This window comes from Eurytemora carolleeae, unplaced genomic scaffold (genome assembly GCF_000591075.1).
Source record: "Eurytemora carolleeae unplaced genomic scaffold, Eaff_2.0 scaffold1070, whole genome shotgun sequence".
Taxonomy (NCBI): Eukaryota; Metazoa; Arthropoda; class Copepoda; order Calanoida; family Temoridae; genus Eurytemora; species Eurytemora carolleeae.
Window position 1 is genome coordinate 41,657 of NW_019396960.1, and position 18,072 is coordinate 59,728.

The window sequence follows — 18,072 nt, forward strand, 5'->3', positions numbered from 1 at the left end:
ACCAAGATAAAGATAAAGGTAGACCAAGATAAAGATAAAGATAAAGGTAGACCAAGATAAAGATAAAGGTAGACCAAGATAAAGATAAAGGTAGACCAAGATAAAGATAAAGATAAAGGTAGACCAAGATAAAGATAAAGGTAGACCAAGATAAAGATAAAGGTAGACCAAGATAAAGATAAAGATAAAGGTAGACCAAGATAAAGATAAAGGTAGACCAAGATAAAGATAAAGGTAGACCAAGATAAAGATAAAGATAAAGGTAGACCAAGATAAAGATAAAGGTAGACCAAGATAAAGATAAAGGTAGACCAAGATAAAGATAAAGATAAAGGTAGACCAAGATAAAGATAAAGGTAGACCAAGATAAAGATAAAGGTAGACCAAGATAAAGATAAAGGTAGACCAAGATAAAGATAAAGGTAGACCAAGATAAAGATAAAGGTAGACCAAGATAAAGATAAAGATAAAGGTAGACCAAGATAAAGATAAAGGTAGACCAAGATAAAGATAAAGGTAGACCAAGATAAAGATAAAGATAAAGGTAGACCAAGATAAAGATAAAGATAAAGGTAGACCAAGATAAAGATAAAGGTAGACCAAGATAAAGATAAAGGTAGACCAAGATAATGATTAAGGGAGACCAAGATAAAGATGAAGGTAGACCAAGATAAAAATGAAGGTAGACCAAGATAAAGATGAAGGTAGACCAAGATAAAGATAAAGGTAGAACAAGATAACGATGAAGGTAGACCAAGATAAAGATGAAGGTAGACCAAGATAAAGATGATGGTAGACCAAGATAAAGATTAAGGTAGACCAAGATAAAGATGAAGGTAGACCAAGATAAAGATAAAGGTGACCAAGATAAAGATAAAGGTAGACCAAGATAAAGATGAAGGTAGACCAAGATAAAGATAAAGGTAGACCAATATAAAGATGAAGGTAGACCAAGATAATGATTAAGGGAGACCAAGATAAAGATGAAGGTAGACCAAGATAACGATGAAGGTAGACCAAGATAAAGATGAAGGTAGACCAAGATAAAGATAAAGGTAGACCAAGATAAAGATGAAGGTAGACCAAGATAAAGATAAAGGTAGACCAAGATAAAGATGAAGGTAGACCAAGATAAAGATGAATGTAGACCAAGATAACAATAAAAGAAGACCAAGATAAGATGAAGGTAGACCAAGATAAAGATGAAGATGAAGGTAGACCAAGATAAAGATAAAGATGAAGGTAGACCAAGATGAAGATAAAGATAAAGGTAGACCAAGATAAAGATAAAGATGAAGGTAGACCAAGATAAAGATAAAGATGAAGGTAGACCAAGATAAAGATGAAGATGAAGGTAGACCAAGATAAAGATAAAGATGTAGGTAGACCAAGATAAAGATAAAGATGAAGGTAGACCAAGATAAAGTTGAAGGTAGACCAAGATAAAGATAGTGATGAAGGTAGACCAAGATAAAGATGAAGGTGGACCAGGATAATGATGAAGGTAGGCCGTTTTCCTCAATATCTAGGTATTGAGTATTGAAAATAAGTAAAACATTACGCCTTGTCAATACAACCAAGAAAGGAAATGTTTTTATTATTATTGCTTCAATACATAAGTTTTTGTATATATGATAAATATTAGCTTATGTATATAATTTGTCCCTAAAGATAGATGTTTTTATAAGAAGGTTGGACAGCTTCCTTCTTTATATATTAGAAAAAGGACACATATATTGGATGCTGAGACTAATTTACTTTATTTATGAAACCTAAACGATATCTTCTATATTTCTGGCATCTTTGAAAGCAGAATTACAATTGTAAAATAATTTTCACTAACGAATGTCTAGTTCATAACGTAATTATAAACATATCAAGAAATTTCGATTTCCAATTTGAATAAAATAAAATTTTTGATGATATATTTTTCACATTTTTTTTATCTGTGTACAATTTCTTACAACATGACAAACACTCTTAAAGGGACTGTAAGCGTAATTTCAAGTAACCCTCAATTTTAAAATGGCAATGCCTGATTCACAACGGTACCAAGCTTTGTATTATCAAGTATGAATAAAATATTAATATTTTTGTTTCGTTACACTGTTTATTTTCATTTGCCTTCAATATGAGAGTCACTTGAAATTACTGAACAGTCTCTTTAAATCAAGGTTTTTGATAAAAATAAACCGGTCTTTTAAATACATTCAATACAATTATCAAACTATACTTTTCAAAATAACACAAAATGCAAAAATTAAGCTCTCAAGAAGCTCTTGGTAGATTTATACATACGTTGGAATATTATAATGAGAATTTAGAACATGCATATTTGTAGTTAAAAAAAAATATTTTTATCAAAAAAGATGAAAAATTTATGCTTTCAACAAAATTCATATATGAAATATTTTCTTGTTGTTATTTTAAGCTTATCTTCTCAAGAAATCGGGAAAATAATGAAAACAGACAATTTTCAATGGCGACTTCGTAGATATCTAATCTCACCTAGTTGATCCAAGGCAGAAGACTAAATTAAAACTTGAAATTGTGTTATTTTAAGAGTTTCAATTTTATCCATTAGAATTTTATGCAATTTTATAAACACGTTTTCATGGTGGCTCTGTAGATATTTACATTCTCTTGGTCAGCCCATCCGCTTTGCTGAAGTGTAGATCTTGAGAGACTAGATGTCACATCGGTTCCGACATTTCTCCGCAGAGATAAAATTGTTACTGTTTCCTCCGCAACCACTCCAGGTAAACCTTAATATACAAGATACAAAGGTCGTTTTTCATTTACGCGGCATTGTTTACAAGATACAGAGGTCGTCTTTTATCTACACGGCATTGCTTAAACAAGATACAGCGGTAATCTTTCATATACACGGCAATATTTTCAAGATACAAAGGTCGTCTTTCATATACACGGCATTATTTACAAGACATAGACGCCGTCTTTCATATACATGGCATTATTTACAAGATACAGAGGTCGTCTTTCATCTACATCACATTGTTGGTCGTCTTTCATATACACGGCAATATTTTCAAGATACAGAGGTCGTCTTTCATGTACATGGTATTATTTACAAGATACAGAGGTCGTCTTTCATATACACGGAATTATTTACACGATACAGAGGTTGTCTGTCATATACACGGCATTATTTACAAGATATAGAGGTCGTCTTTCATGTTTCAAAGGATTGATCAAATTAATTTAAGTAATTCGAAATTTTAAGAATGTCATTAACGATTCACAACGGTATCCTTAGCCTTTATCTAAGCATCAATTTGGAAGATTTTTGTTCAAAATAGCAAAGTACTGACTTTTAGACCTAAGATATTTAATTTTGGAATCCTTAAACCAGATATTTACCTAACACACTGCTTAATCCTTGAATCCCATCTGTATCTAGTTAAACTCTCATCACAGGATCCTGCACCAAACATACTTCTTTTAATTCATATTCAACATTTTTAGATCAAAGATAAAGTAAAGCTCATAGACAAATTATAAATGAAGATTTACATCAATCAGTATCAGGATTCACATACATATCAAGATCAATTTAAATATCAAAAAAATATAAATATGAAGATCAATATAAATATTACGATCAATATATCATCTAGTCAAGATTTATGTCAATCCACATCAAGCCAAGATATAGTCAAAATTAAGATCCAAACAAGATCTAGTGAAGATCAAGATCTAGTGAAGATCAAGATCTAGTGAAGATCAAGATCTAGTCAAGATCTTGATCTAGTCAAGATCAAGATCTAGTCAATATCAAGATCTAGTCAAGATCAAGATCTAGTCAAGATCAAGATCTAGTCAAGATCAAGGTCTAGTAAAGATCAAGATCTAGTCAAGATCAAGATCTGTCAAGATCAAGATCTAGTAAAGATCAAGATCTAGTAAAGATCAAGATCTAGTAAAGATCAAGATCTAGTCAAGATCCAGGTCAATAAAACTGCCTACCTTGATCTTCAGGAAAAGCGCAAGCATCAAAAACATTATCTCTTGGGATACTGGGCACTTCCCCTCTGAACCCCCTCACAGGGGTTCCATCCTCTCTTGCCCCCCTCATGGATCCAGTTTGGGGGCCAGACACACATTTTCTCAAGCACTCTCCCTCGGTAAAGAAATTGTTTGAATTCCCAGCACATCCACCATAATCAAACCTTGAACACATAGAAATTATTTAATAATAATCTTTATTAAGCAAATCAATAGTTTTATGTAACAACAAAAAATTCTAAATATTTTTTTAGATTCTTCTGAGTAGCATCATGTTCCTCATTTCAGAAAAATCATACTGCCCACTCTTGTATGCGTCCATTAGCGCCTGATCCAATCAGGGTTCAGTCATGTGTTTGTTGTCTATTCTGAACCAATAGAAATTGCATAGCGGTGACATCTATCTCATTATCCAATCAGATTTATGAATCCTTCAATTGGCGCTATCAATAAATGGAAATTTATACTTCTACTAAAACTATGGTGAGCTATTCTTTCTTTCTTTCGTCTTTAAAATCATTTTTTCTTTGTTCTTCTCAAAGGCGTAAGTAAGGGGGTTATTGTGGTTACCTACAACCCCCCCCCCCCCAGCTAAAACCCAGCTAAAACCCATAATTTAATATACATGATGAATTGGGTTGTACATGTTCTAGGTGGTCAGTAAATGGAAATATCTACTTTTACTGAAACTATAGTGTGCCTGAATGCTTAGAACACAATCAAGCAGGTCATATTTCGCGCTAATTTATTTGCACAGTTTTCGCTAGATGACTCAATTGCACGTTAAATATTTGTATTTTTGCTATATTATCGAATTAGAATAAATATCTATCTGTCTCTCTATTTATCTATTTATCTATTTATCTATTAATCTATTTATCTGTTTATCTATTTATCTATTTATCTATTTATCTATTTATCTATTTATCTATTTATCTATTTATCTATTTATCTATTTATCTATTATGGAAGATGTTTTTCATGGGGAGGACAGTAAAGAATATGTTTCCGAAGTAATTATATATATTTGTTATCCAGGCCTATAATTGATAAATGGAAACCAATCAACATATTGGACAGATTGAAAAGAAGAAATTTATAAAACTATTCATTTTTAGTGCTTTGCGCACTTATGTGCATTAGGAGCATTTTAAAATGAAGGTAAATTCTATAGAAAAAGAAAAACCTGCGATTTTTTTTGTTTAGTTTCATAATTATATATTTTTTAATGTTTTCTAGATTTCGTTTAGTTTCATAATTATATATTTTTTAATGTTTTCTAGATTTGGTTTACAGAAACTATTTCCCCCGGTCCAATACAAGCTAAAGAGAAGCTCCATAAACCGTATAATTGAGTGTGAATAAAACTATTGTGTTCTGAAGAAAAGAAATGATATAAAAATTCTTTCCCGAATGATCTTATTGCCAATATATTATGAAAAACAAACTAAAGAATTTTCCTAGAGTAGTATTACGGGGGACGGAGGAGGGGTGGGGGTGTTTTAAACGAGGGTTATTTCAAGTAGGAAAAATAGGCATAAATTAATTGAATTAAAATATATTTTACTTTTCTCACATAACAGCCTATCAACAGATATACCTGAAGAAAATCGGTCTTTAAAATGTGATGCCATGATTCAAAGATAATTTTTCGCAATTTAGATTTCTGAGAAATCTTTTTCAATTGATTTTTTTCTATATTTATACATTTACAAACTTATATTATTAATCTGTTTCATGCTAAATTAAAACATTAATGCGCAAAGTTTCGTGCAAAAAATATGAAATTCAGAGAAACGACGAACTTTGGCAAAATCACGCAGTTTTGTTACGTCAAGAGAAAGTTATCAAAGAATCCGTCAATTTGTCAACAACACACATATCTTTTAGACAAGACAGTCCTCATATTTTATTCTAAGCCTTTTGGCCAGCTCATTTGTAGCCATTAAACCCTGCATGCAAATTAGCTCCGGTTCTTTTTGCTCTACTTGCTCTCTATGCGCTAACATACATTTTATACGTATTAGTCTATATAATAAAAAAAGACATTCGTATATATATATTCGTATAGCATAAGGAAGACGACAGTATGCTTTCCGTACAGTCATCTCTCACTTTGTGAGTAAACCTGTCTTAAACCCAGAGATTGAAAGTACAGAATCGTGTACAGTTTAGAGAATAAATTTGGTTGGCAGGGAAGGGGGAGGTGGAGGGTGTAAGGGTGGGGGATTGAGAATGGTATGAGGGCTGTCTGTTCAAAGTTTCTTAATAAAGTTTCTAATATCGTAAAATTACCTTTTACATTCTCCGTCCTCATAGTAAAATCTGGTTATTCGGTCGAAACAGGGACCTATACATAATTAATAAATATCTTGGAAACAGGGACCTATACATTATTAATAAATATCTTGGAAACAGGGACCTATACATTATTAATAAATATCTTGGAAACAGGGACCTATACATTATTAATAAATATCTTGGAAACAGGGACCAATACATTATAAATATCTTGGAAACAGGGACCTATACATTATTAATAAATATCTTGGAAACAGGGACCTATACATTATTAATAAATATCTTGGAAACAGGGACCAATACATTATTAATGAATATATTGGAAACAGGGACCTAAACATTATTAATAAATACCTTGGAAACAGGGACCTTATACAAAATTATAATAAAAATATCTTGGAAACAGGGACCTATGCATAATTAATAAATATCTTAGAAACAGGGACCTATGCATTATTAATAAATATATTGGAAACAGGGACCTACACATTATTAATAAATATTTTGGAAACAGGGACCTATACATTATAATAAATATATAGGAAACAGGGACCTATACATTATTAATAAATATATTGGAAACAGGAACCTATACATTATAATAAATATATTGGAAACAAGGACCTATACATTATTAATAAATATCTTAGAAACAGGGACCTATACATTATTAATAAATATCTTAGAAACAGGGACCTATACATTATAATAAATATCTTAGAAACAGGGACCTATACATTATAAAAAAATAAATAATGTTTTCATAAAAAAGTAGAACGTAAAAAAACTTGTTTGGATGAAACTAACAGATTTTATACTTTTTTTGAAACTTTAAAGTATGTTTATTATTTAAGTTTTTTTTATTTAAATAGCAATTTCTATAAAGCACTGAGGAGGGGACAAGTGTGATTTTATATAATTAGTTGTATAAGAACAATCTTTTTTTAAAAATTATATTAAAGGGGATTTGAAAACTATCCGGCCCCATTCCTAGTGAATTAATGCTTGAATATTTGGTCTAAAAATGTAGCCTTGACTATTTGATACAAGGGCGTATACGGGGGGGGGGGTAACAAGGAAGCAGTGCCCCACCCTAGACCTGTATATTATGCGGGTGTTTTTTCTTCTCGACTAAAATTAAAATATAATCTGTTTAAAAAGTTAACTTGGTTAGTCTGACCCAAACCTGTCGCTTATTGTTTTAAACTTTTTCCCCTGTAAATTGATTATTGCTTTGATAAAACCTTTTCCCATAGGATTTTTTCTTCAGATATTTCAAGAAAAAATGGTGCATTTTTGTTTTACTTTGAACTTTAGTTTTAATCTTCAAAGAATTAAATTAAGTGCTTGCTTCTATATCAGCAGTTTAAATCAAATATTTTCCAAAATCCGACATGAACGTGCATATTTTAGTTTACAGAGAATCTTTGTTACCTCACACATTACCCCAAATATCTGAACATTCCCTTAATTTTCTACCTGAACAAGGTTCTTTGTTAAAGGGAGTGTTCGCGAAAAATGAAAGGGGGTATAGGCTTAATGCGATAAAAAAGCGCTTTTGATCGCTACTAATCTTACTTCTATCTGTTGCGTCTGTAAGGAGAAAATTGTTAAAAACGACTAGTACCGAAGAACGTAGTGTCCATACAAATTCAGAAAGATGCTACATACGACTTAGACCGTAAAAAAATCTATTTAATTTCAAACAAATCATTCAGATATTACACCCTATGGTCATCGATTATCTGTAGCCACATTTATATATAGTTGATTTTTCATAATATGTTTTGATTTTATTTTTTAAAATAACATTTTGCTTCCAACTTGTTTTCGAACATTCCTGGAAAATATGAAAATGTCGTCTTCATTTCCAAAAATCCTCGAAACAGGAATAAATGTTTTATAAGTAACTCTCAGATCAAAACAATTAAAACATATTATGAAAAATTAACTATATATAAATGTGGCGAAAGATAATCGATAACTATAGGTTGTAATATCTGAATGATTTGTTTGAAATTAAATTGATTTTTATGGTCTAAGTTGTATGTTGCAATTTTCTCAATTTGTATGGGCGCCATGTTATTCGGTATGAGACGTCTTTAACAATTTTCTCCTTATAGACGCAACAGATAGAAGTAAGATTAGAAGCGATCAAAAGCGCTTTTTTATCGCATTAAGCCTATACCCCCTTTCATTTTTCGTGAACACTCCCTTTAAGGGTAGACAATCTGGATGTGCTCCGAAATGGCTCCGATATATACTAGAAATGTCGTCTTCATGACAATTGGAAAAAGTCCTCTCACTAGCAACGTTGTCACTTCATCTTTCACCAATAATTTGTTACGTCATATGAGGATTTTAATTGTCTATTGCTATGAAGACGACATTCTTCGTACATTTGAGTGCATCAGGAGTATCAAACCTTAATAAACAACCTTGTACCTGAGTCTGGTGCGTGTAGGCAATTAGATAGATCAAAGGTTTCTATTGGCGGAGGTAGAAGAGGTCGGTCAGCTGACCGGGCAGGAGCAACCAGGTGCTGTGACCGGGCTTTCTCAGGGGAAACTAGACATGCTGACCGACATTGATCCAAACTAAGGAAGTTGTTGTCGTTGCCCTGAAAAATTCACTTAATTCTTTGTAACCCGATGTGTAGATTTTTGATATGTCAAGCTATGAATATAAATTAATAGTCCAAGTTTGAAATATAATAGGTAAGCAACATCAGGTTGCAAAGAAAAAGAAATATGAAAATTTGAGTTTGTGGCAAGGAAAACCTTTTATCGTATTTCAAAATTAAAATTGTTTAAAAACTCTTCTTGCTTGTCTTGTTAAAGAGCCATGGACACTAAGTAAACTGACAATGCCAGAAAGAAAAAACTAACTTATGAAATTAAAAAGTAATTTTAAGGAAACCGTTGAGAACCATAGAGGTCTATTCATCTAATAGAACTTCAAAAATTTGTTAAACAAAAAAATTAAACAAAAAAATTGAATACAAACTAAATGGAAAAATGTTTTCAAGCTATTTGAAAAATTAAAGGGTCTCTAGAACCTACTATCGTTTAAACCACCGACATTAGGAAAATGGAAGTGAATATGTTTAAACTAAGTGCCTAGGAAACCCATAAAGTCTAAAATCTTGGAATATTTAACAGAATCTAAAGAAAACATTAACTTAATCTATCTATATTTATCTAATCTATCCGTATTTACCTAATCTTGTTATCTATATTTATCTAATCTATCTATATTTATCTAATCAATCCATATTTATATAATCTATCTATTTTTATCTAATCTATCTATATTTATATTATCTATCCGCATTATCTAATCTTTTTATCTATATTTATCTAATCCATCTTTATCTTTATCTATTCTATCTATATTTATATCTAATCTATCCTTATTATCTAATCTTTTTATTTATATCCATCTATAAATAAAAATATTAGATAATAAGGATAGATTAGATATAAATATAGATAGAATAGATATATCTATATTTATCTAATCTATCCATATTTATCTAATCTTGCTATCTATATTTATCTAATCTATCTATCTATATTTATCTAATCTATCCATATCTACATAATCTATCAATATTTATATAAGCTATCTTTATTTATTTAATCTATCTTTATTTATCTAATCAGAGCTGAAAACTTTAGAATGAGATATCCTTAATCCAGATTACTTAATATGAGTATCCAATGTACACACTTTTGATTTTTTTCTTAAACCGTTCTTTCTTGGATGTAGTAGAGAACAATCAAAAACCAGTTTTAAAAAAAAGAAAGTCCCTCCCGTTTCTGTATATTAATCTTAAATGGCGTGCAAAATTTTTAATTTATCGGCTTCATATATGCAACTCTGATTGGTTGAATTTTATACACTTTTCAGGATACAAATACAAGATTAGGTTAGTCTTGATAATAGGAAAAAGAGAGGATCAAGCATTAATCTCGATATCCACCATTCTAAAGTTTTCAGCTTTGTCTATATTTATCTTTATTTATTTAATCTATCACCGAAACTTGGTCTGCAGTAAACATGATCACTTAAAAGCCGTCCAGTGCTTGAAATGAAGTGAAATTTTCAGTGGGTGACCCATATGGGTTCCCTCTATAATGCCAGCCAATTTGATCCAGCCATACATAGAATTCATTGACTTGTCTTTAAAATCTCTTGGTTTACGAGTACCCCTGTATAATGTATTATGTAATTACCTGACAACCACCCCATGGGAACTCCAGGCAATCTCCTTCTCTACGTAAGAAGTACCATCTGGTCACCTAGTTTACAGTTTACAGTTTACAGTTTACAGTTTTCAGTTTACAGTTTACAGTTTACAGTTTACAGTTTACAGTTTACAGTTTACAGTTTACAGTTTACAGTTTACAGTTTTACATATATAAAAAGTATGATTGATAACTCTCATTTTATAAATAATTCTTAAATCATTGTCCGATTCACACAACGGTACCCTTTACCCTTTAAATATGACGGAGTTATTCTAGAATTTTCCATAGAAGCACTTGTAATTAACTTTAAAGCTTTAATTGCTTCAGATTTAAAAAATTATTATTATTATTAATGTTTTGAGAGTCACAAAAAATAAAGATAATTTTTATTCGAATTTTAAAAGATTATGTTGGAAAAAGAATATTCGGAAAATGTGAAAAACCATTTGTGTGGCTTCACTGTACAGTGTACAGTGTACACCAATATACAGTGTTTTTATACTTATTTCAGCGAGTATAAAGTGGATTTCTCGACTCGGTAATCAGGTTTTAGGGTACCATCGGACTTGACACTTTTTCAATGGAAGGTTCCTTGAAATTACGTCTAATATCTCTTAAATAGGTTGTACTACAGGGTGTCCCACATACATCATATTAGATTGTGTATAGCTATAAATTGCCATTTTTGGGAAAAATCAGAAAGTTTAAAAAGAATGGATCATTAAAAAATTCTTTAAGGCTAATATAAAAATGTTTAAGAAGAAAATACTATGTTTTTTGAGTATTATGTGCGTATTTTGGCGCTAAAGCTTGGAGATAATCCAAAATGATATGGAACTCTCTGTATGTAAATCTTACTTGAGAGCTGCATGGTCCAGGGTCTGGGAGCAGCTGGCATAATGAGGGACGGCTTGAGCTGCTCTCGTCAGAGGTTAAGCTGCTCTTTTCTGAATCCAGAAGATAATCATGTTCAGCTTCAAGATCAGATAATCTAGCTGTTATTTCACCCTAAATATATTTATACAAAGAGAACCAGAATTACTGTGGAATATGAAGACGACATTAAAGTAATAATTAACAGTACCAAATTAACAATTTAGCGGAAAATCCGCGGAAATTTTCAGGAATCTTTCACAGGAAAATCCCGTGAAAATGTCGACAGCAATTCCGAGGAATTTCTCGTAACCCATTCCAAGGAATTTCTCATAACAAGGTCCGAGGAGTTTCTTGAAACCCATTCCGAGGAATTTCTCATAACCCCAGCCAAGGAATTTCTTGCAATTATTCTCTTAATAAATTCCCCTAAAAATTCGTTACATGGTGACCAAGTCCTAAGAAATTCTCAGGAATTTCCGGAGAAATATTCAGGAGAAATTCTGAGGAATTTCGTGGGGAAAAAATCCAAAGAATTTCTCAGGAATCTCTCGAAATCAAGTCTCAAAACTGTGATCCCCCAAAAACCTCTCATCTTGGGAATTTCCGACGAATCAGTTACAGGAAATGATTCTCGGGAAATTTCTTGGAAAATCTTTAAAGAAAGTCACCACGGTTGGAGAATCGGGGAAATTCCTCACTTTTGTTCCTTGGGTATTTGATGTTGTTACTGAGTAAACAGTTTTACTAGTAACTTATTAAATCACTTATTAAGTGAATTGGGTCTGTGTATACTGCACAATTGTTGTGTATTATGTTCATTGAATTATTTAAAGTCATAACTTGAGTCTAAAGGTCGTCTTCCTATTTTTCGGTTCTCATTTTTTTATGTGTTTATATATTATCCCTGTACATTTTTCGGTTTGCTTGCATCCAATAAACGGCGAAACGGCTGTTTGAAATAAAATATTTAAAAAATTCAGCCAATTTTTAATAAAACTTCAATCATTTTAAAATTATTTAACGTATAGATGGAAAAGCTGCAAACCTAATGTACGACTTGAACAGCTGTTAAAATTAATATTTTTACATATTTCACCTTCCAATATTCCCTCTGCAAATAAAGCTGAAGAATACACACTCCTAAAAATAAAATTGAAATTGTGAATTAAGATTTTTCCTAAAAGTTAGAAAGCTTTTAGCAAATAGATAAACCTGTGCGTCTTTTTGTATTAAGAAATCTTCGAGTTACTTCAATAAATAAACCGCAATTGAGAATATTCAATTGTCAGAAATCAGAACGGGGATTACTCCATCCTTTTTGCGGAGACAAAGGTTTCAAGGGTATCGTTGTGAATCGGGCTGGTACTCGTTAAATAAAGGGTGACCTGAACCTACGTCTGCAGTTCCTATATACAGAGTTTATAGATTTTCCATTATTGATATTTAAAACATAGAATACCAATATCACGTGGATTTAACGGTTCTGTCAATTTTCCAGAAAGCTATGACTTTCGATCATAATTTTCCCTATTAAACATAAATTTTCAGTCTTCTTTCTTAGATACTTTTTTTTCGGCATATACTTTTAAAATAAAAAGTATTAAACAAAAAAATCGTAAGTTTAAAGATTGTTAAAATATAAACCAAAACGCGTATGACTGGTTGGTCCGGGGTGATATGACCCCATCAGTAGATTGGCTGGAATTTAATAATTAAAAAGTAATTTAAACCAAATTCTTTTAATCTATCATGATAAAATTTTTTGAAAAAATGTTTATCGGATTTTGGAAACTAAAAGATTTTGTTTTGAATATCCCTCTTTCAAATTTGTATTCTGCATCATATTTACAAGACATGATAAATGCATTTTTTTGACAGATATTTATAAAGGATATAATCATGCGGAAATTTTAAACATTAATCCCAGCGTTACAATTTCAACAGTTAATATCGAGCACAGAGTTGAGATTTTATAAGCTTAAACCCGAGTAAAATCTGGATTTGGCGTCTATTTACGCACAACTAAAGACCAATGAAAGCTTGACTTGATTGTAGTTCAAAGGGAGTGTCCGGCAATGTTAATTGAACTGAGAATGTAGTATTGTGGAGAAATTATTGAGGATTCATTTGAGACATATAAAACGTTTTAATGATGTACAATTAGTTTGAGCGCAAAGTCGACTTTCAAAATCATCCATTTGGGTGGGTACGTTTTGATAATCGATTCTTTTTAAATCATTAAATAACGACGACGAAAAATGTATATAAAATTCGACAGTAAACTAATTAGATGAATCCTAAAAAATTTCTCCACAAAACTACATTCTCAGTTTCCTTTAAACCAATCTGTTAGGTTTAATCACTTGGTCTTCAGAAGCCAGAGATTGTAAATTTTGAAGAAAAAAAAAGATTTTGAGCCATCGAAAGAATTTATGAAATGTCGTCTTGACAATGGGTTTATACTATTATACAGGGTGTCCCACGAAACATGACAGTATGCAGGACGACTTGAATGTCGTCTTGATTTTTGATATAATTTGCTGCGTTTATTTGTCAACCTAATTTTAGAGGTAAATTTCTAGAGATAATAATCACAAAATTTCCCTTGTCCTGCCATTTCCAAAATGTGGTCTGCCTTTTTTGTGCTTTCAATATTGCCCGAGATATGAAGAATTTCGTTCAGATTTCGACAATTTTGCTTTTATTTAACAAAATTGAAATCTGAACCAAAATCTTTATATCTCAGGTAATATTGAAAGCACAAAAAACGCAGACCACTTTTTGGAAATGCCAGGGCTATGAGAATTATGTGATAATTGTTTCAAGAATCATACATGTTAAAGTAGATACAAGACTAAATGTCACAAATAAATTCAAATACCAAAGACGACTTCCAAGTCGTCTTGCTATTGTCATGTTTCGTGGGACACCCTGTACGTAAATCTTAGAAATTGCAAGAATAAATGAATATCCATTAATATGCGGGAACAGTTTTAAAGAACTATAAATCTGCAGCATTCCGTTATCAGAACGTTAAGAATACGATATTTTAAAAATTCTTCCAATGTCTCTTTATATTTGAACTTAACTGTATTATGTTTGTTTTTTAAACATATATATCGAATCAATATTGGCTAGTTTATAAAATAAGTACAGTATGAAAATAATATAAACCTGTAAAGTTTGAGTTTTTGACAATCTCATTTATTGAACCGTAGAAGACATGAATGACGAAAAAGGGGTTAAAGTATTTATAAAAAGCTTCAAGGAAGAAGTTTCCCACAGAAAACAACAATAAAACAAATCTCTTTATTCATCTGTGAAATCTATGCTGAAGGATCTAATAAATGAAGAAATAGAAAAGAAAGATAAAGAAGAAAGACACGAAAAAGGATGAAATTAATAGAAAAGGAAAAAAGGGAAAATCATGACCAGAAGAAAGAAAAGATCATGACCCAGAAGAAAGAAAAGATCATGAGCCCGGAAGAATGAGAAGATCATGAGCCGGAAGAATGAGAGGTTCATGAGCTGGAAGAGGGGCAATATCATGAACTGGAAGAAAGAAAAGATTATGAGCCGGAAGAATAAGAAGATCATGAGCCGGAAGAAGGGGAATTTCATGAACCGGAAGAAAGAAAAGATCGTGAGCCGGAAGAATAAGAGGATCATGAGCCGGAAGAATGTAAAGATCATGAGTCGGAAGAATGAGAAGATCATGAGCCCGGAAGAATGAGAAGATCATGAGCCGGAAGATTGAGAGGATCATGAGCCGGAAGAAGGGCAATATCATGAACTGGAAGAAAGAAAAGAATATAAGCCGGAAGAATAAGAAGATCAAGAGCCGGAAGAATGAGAGGATTATGAGCCAGAAGAAGGGGAATACCATGAACCGGAAGAAAGAAAAGATCATGAGCCGGAAGAATGAGAAGATCATGAGCTGGAATAAGGAGAACATCACGAACCGGAAGGAAGAAAAGATATTTGTCCCGAAGAAAGAAAAGATATTTGTCCGGAAGAAAGAAAAGATCAAAAGTCGGAAGAATGATAAAATCATGAGCCGGAAGAAAGTGAAGATCATTAACCGGAAGTTAAGGGGAATATCATGAACCGGAAGAATGAGAAGATCATGAGCTGGAAGAATGAGAGGATCATGAGCCGGAAGAATGAAAAGATCATGAGCCGGAAGAATGAGAGGATCATTAGCCGGAAGAAAGGAAAGATCATGAGCCGGAAGAATGAAAAGATCACGAGCCGGAAGAATGAAAAGATCATGAGCCGGAAGAATGAGAGGATCATTAGCTGGATTAATGAATAGATCATGAACCGGAGCAGTGAAGGATCCTGACAGGAAAATACAGAAAAGGAAAAGTATCAGTGCAAAGAAAACTGAAAGAAAAAACGAAAAAAAGAAAAAATGTATTTTTTGGAAATTTTTAAAAATGGTAAAAATTTCACCTGAAAGAAGCAAACTGGAAGAAGCTAAAACAAGAGAGAGATAAACAAGTTTACTCGGTTTTCCACTCATTCTTACAGTTTTTTAAATAATTTTTTCCCTCTCTCAAACCCTTTCGTGTCGATTCACATTACAACTCGACTGAAGCTTTAACACAATATAATTCTGAAAAGAAAAATTAATTTATAAACGGAACCCTTTCAAGGAACTATATATTTATATACTGTAAGGGAACTCTTTCCAGGAACTATATATATATTTATTGCAGTAACAGAACCCTTTTAAAGGGAGTGACCGGCTATGTAAGGTAGTTGAACTGAGTATGCAGTGTTGCGGAAAACTTCTTTCGGATTCATTTGAGACGTATTAAACTTTTTAAAGATCTGTAAATCCTGAGTTTGAGCGCAAATTCGACGTTCAAAACTCCTACTTTGGGGGTGGATACGTTTTCAGAATTATTATTTTTTAAATTATCAAATAACGGCAACGAAAAATAAAGTAAAAATTATACAGTAATCTAATTAGATAGTTAGGAACATGTTTCTCAAAAGAAATTTGTCAATAAATCAATGCTAAAATCGATTATTTCGTTTTCATCTATATATTGAATTTCTTATTTTCGTTGAATTTATTCGTAGATTTCTTCAAATTCTTAAAATGTCGTCTTTTCAATAATAATTCTAGAAAATCTGCAGAAAATCTTTGTGAATAATGAGAAACCAGAATAATGAGAAAATATAAACTAATAATTGATTGAACAAGATTACCTATTTTCGATGATAAGATTAATTTTTATTTTCTCAACATGTTCCTATACATGGCGTCTGTAGTTTATTACATTTTATGTCGTCGTTATTTAATAATTCGGATTTTGATTGAGTTATCAGAAGCATAGTAAGCTTGAAACAAAGCTTTGGTTGAATTTTACGAGCGTAGATCTTGCCTTGATATGAATATAGCTTGAAAGATAGCATGGGACCTCGTTGAATTATACGAGATTTGGGTTGTGTGTCCTTTAGAATCGGAGAATTAGTCCTGGTTGATATTACGACTAGACCTGGATAGATACGTCTATAGTAAAATGTTATGGTGAAGGCGTTCACTACAAACATATTGGTGAAGTTATATACACCTGTTTTATTCTTACAATATATGAAAATGAAAATTATGAAAATTATTCACCAACTAGTGATACTGGGCCGAATCCGAAGTGATGCCAGGACAATGCCCTTAATCTGACTAATTCATTAGTTTTGTAGCACTGAATATAAAGATTTAAAATTGCAAAATGATTGTGGTTTATTTCATTTTGCCTTTGGAGTCGAGTATATTATCTCATCCTTTTAAGAAAGCCCCGCTACACCCTCCCATAATTCCTTGAACCGGTCATTACCCCCTGACCCCCCCCCCCCGAAACTAACCATGATAAAGTTAGTTTGCTCAAGTACTCAACACCTACTGTCCTGTCTAAATACACTTCAAATACTGTTACAGGTTTACCAGAAATTGTGCAAACAAAAGTAATAAACTCCACTTAAAATATATATTGCATAAGCATATTATAATGCACATGTAAAATGAATAAATAAATATAATAGAATATTTTTGTATGATCTGTACCCAATATTTAAAAAATCTGTACACTGTACATTGCACACTGTACATTTACAACGTATCAATATTTATTGACACCCTGTTTACATTATACATAATATACATGATAACCTATTGAATGTATTAAACACTATACGTCAAGTATTGGGTTACTGCATAACACCAATGCATGAAAATTGAAAAGGGGAGTTAGTTCAAAATTGGCAGAGGCCAGGGGGGGGGGATAGCACGAGGGAGGAAGGGATGTGTGTAATATTATTTTAAAGTTAATAAGCAAACAATTTGTCATTATATAGATAGATACTTGCAAAATTGCTTTACTTATTAGAGAAGAACTAAATTTACAATTTGTTTGGTAAAGTTTCGTTTCTAATTTTAATTTTTTTTTTTTTTTTAAGTTCACCTCCATTTTCTTTGTTTTCCCATATTACAAAATTCAGATGAAAGTTATCTTTTTTTTTCTTTTAAAACTCAGGTCTGCCCCACTTGGAACTGTATAAAATCCGCATTTTACCTTCAACCTCTCACCCCCCCCCCCCCTCTAACCGG

At 31.9% G+C, this 18,072-nt stretch overlaps 1 protein-coding gene across 1 annotated transcript; it reads right to left on the reverse strand.

Moving 5' to 3' along the window:
- Nucleotides 1–1,639: 1,639 nt before the first annotated feature.
- On the reverse strand, nt 1,640–16,070 carry LOC111710527 (tissue factor pathway inhibitor). The gene is made up of 10 exons (XM_023484628.1): nt 15,912–16,070; nt 12,553–12,596; nt 11,439–11,588; nt 10,566–10,631; nt 8,773–8,947; nt 6,322–6,376; nt 3,988–4,190; nt 3,382–3,442; nt 2,153–2,765; nt 1,640–1,989 (listed from the first exon to the last, which is right to left on the reverse strand). Exons 1-9 carry the CDS (start codon nt 15,979–15,981, stop codon nt 2,687–2,689), a joined length of 903 nt encoding a protein of 300 aa, XP_023340396.1. The 5' UTR covers nt 15,982–16,070; the 3' UTR covers nt 1,640–1,989; nt 2,153–2,686.
- Between the last annotated feature and the right edge of the window lie 2,002 nt (nt 16,071–18,072).

What these genes read in the sequence shown, in the direction of transcription:
- LOC111710527 (XM_023484628.1), bottom strand. Translation starts at nt 15,981, where the DNA reads ATGAGTGGAAAACCGAGTAAACTTGTTTATCTCTCTCTTGTTTTAGCT. An exon ending in TTCCAGTTTGCTTCTTTCAG is followed by an intron (nt 12,597 to 15,911) that starts GTGAAATTTTTA and finishes TTTTATTTTTAG; the next exon opens with GAGTGTGTATTCTTCAGCTT. An exon ending in AGGATTAAGCAGTGTGTTAG is followed by an intron (nt 2,766 to 3,381) that starts GTAAATATCTGG and finishes TTGTATATTAAG; the next exon opens with GTTTACCTGGAGTGGTTGCG.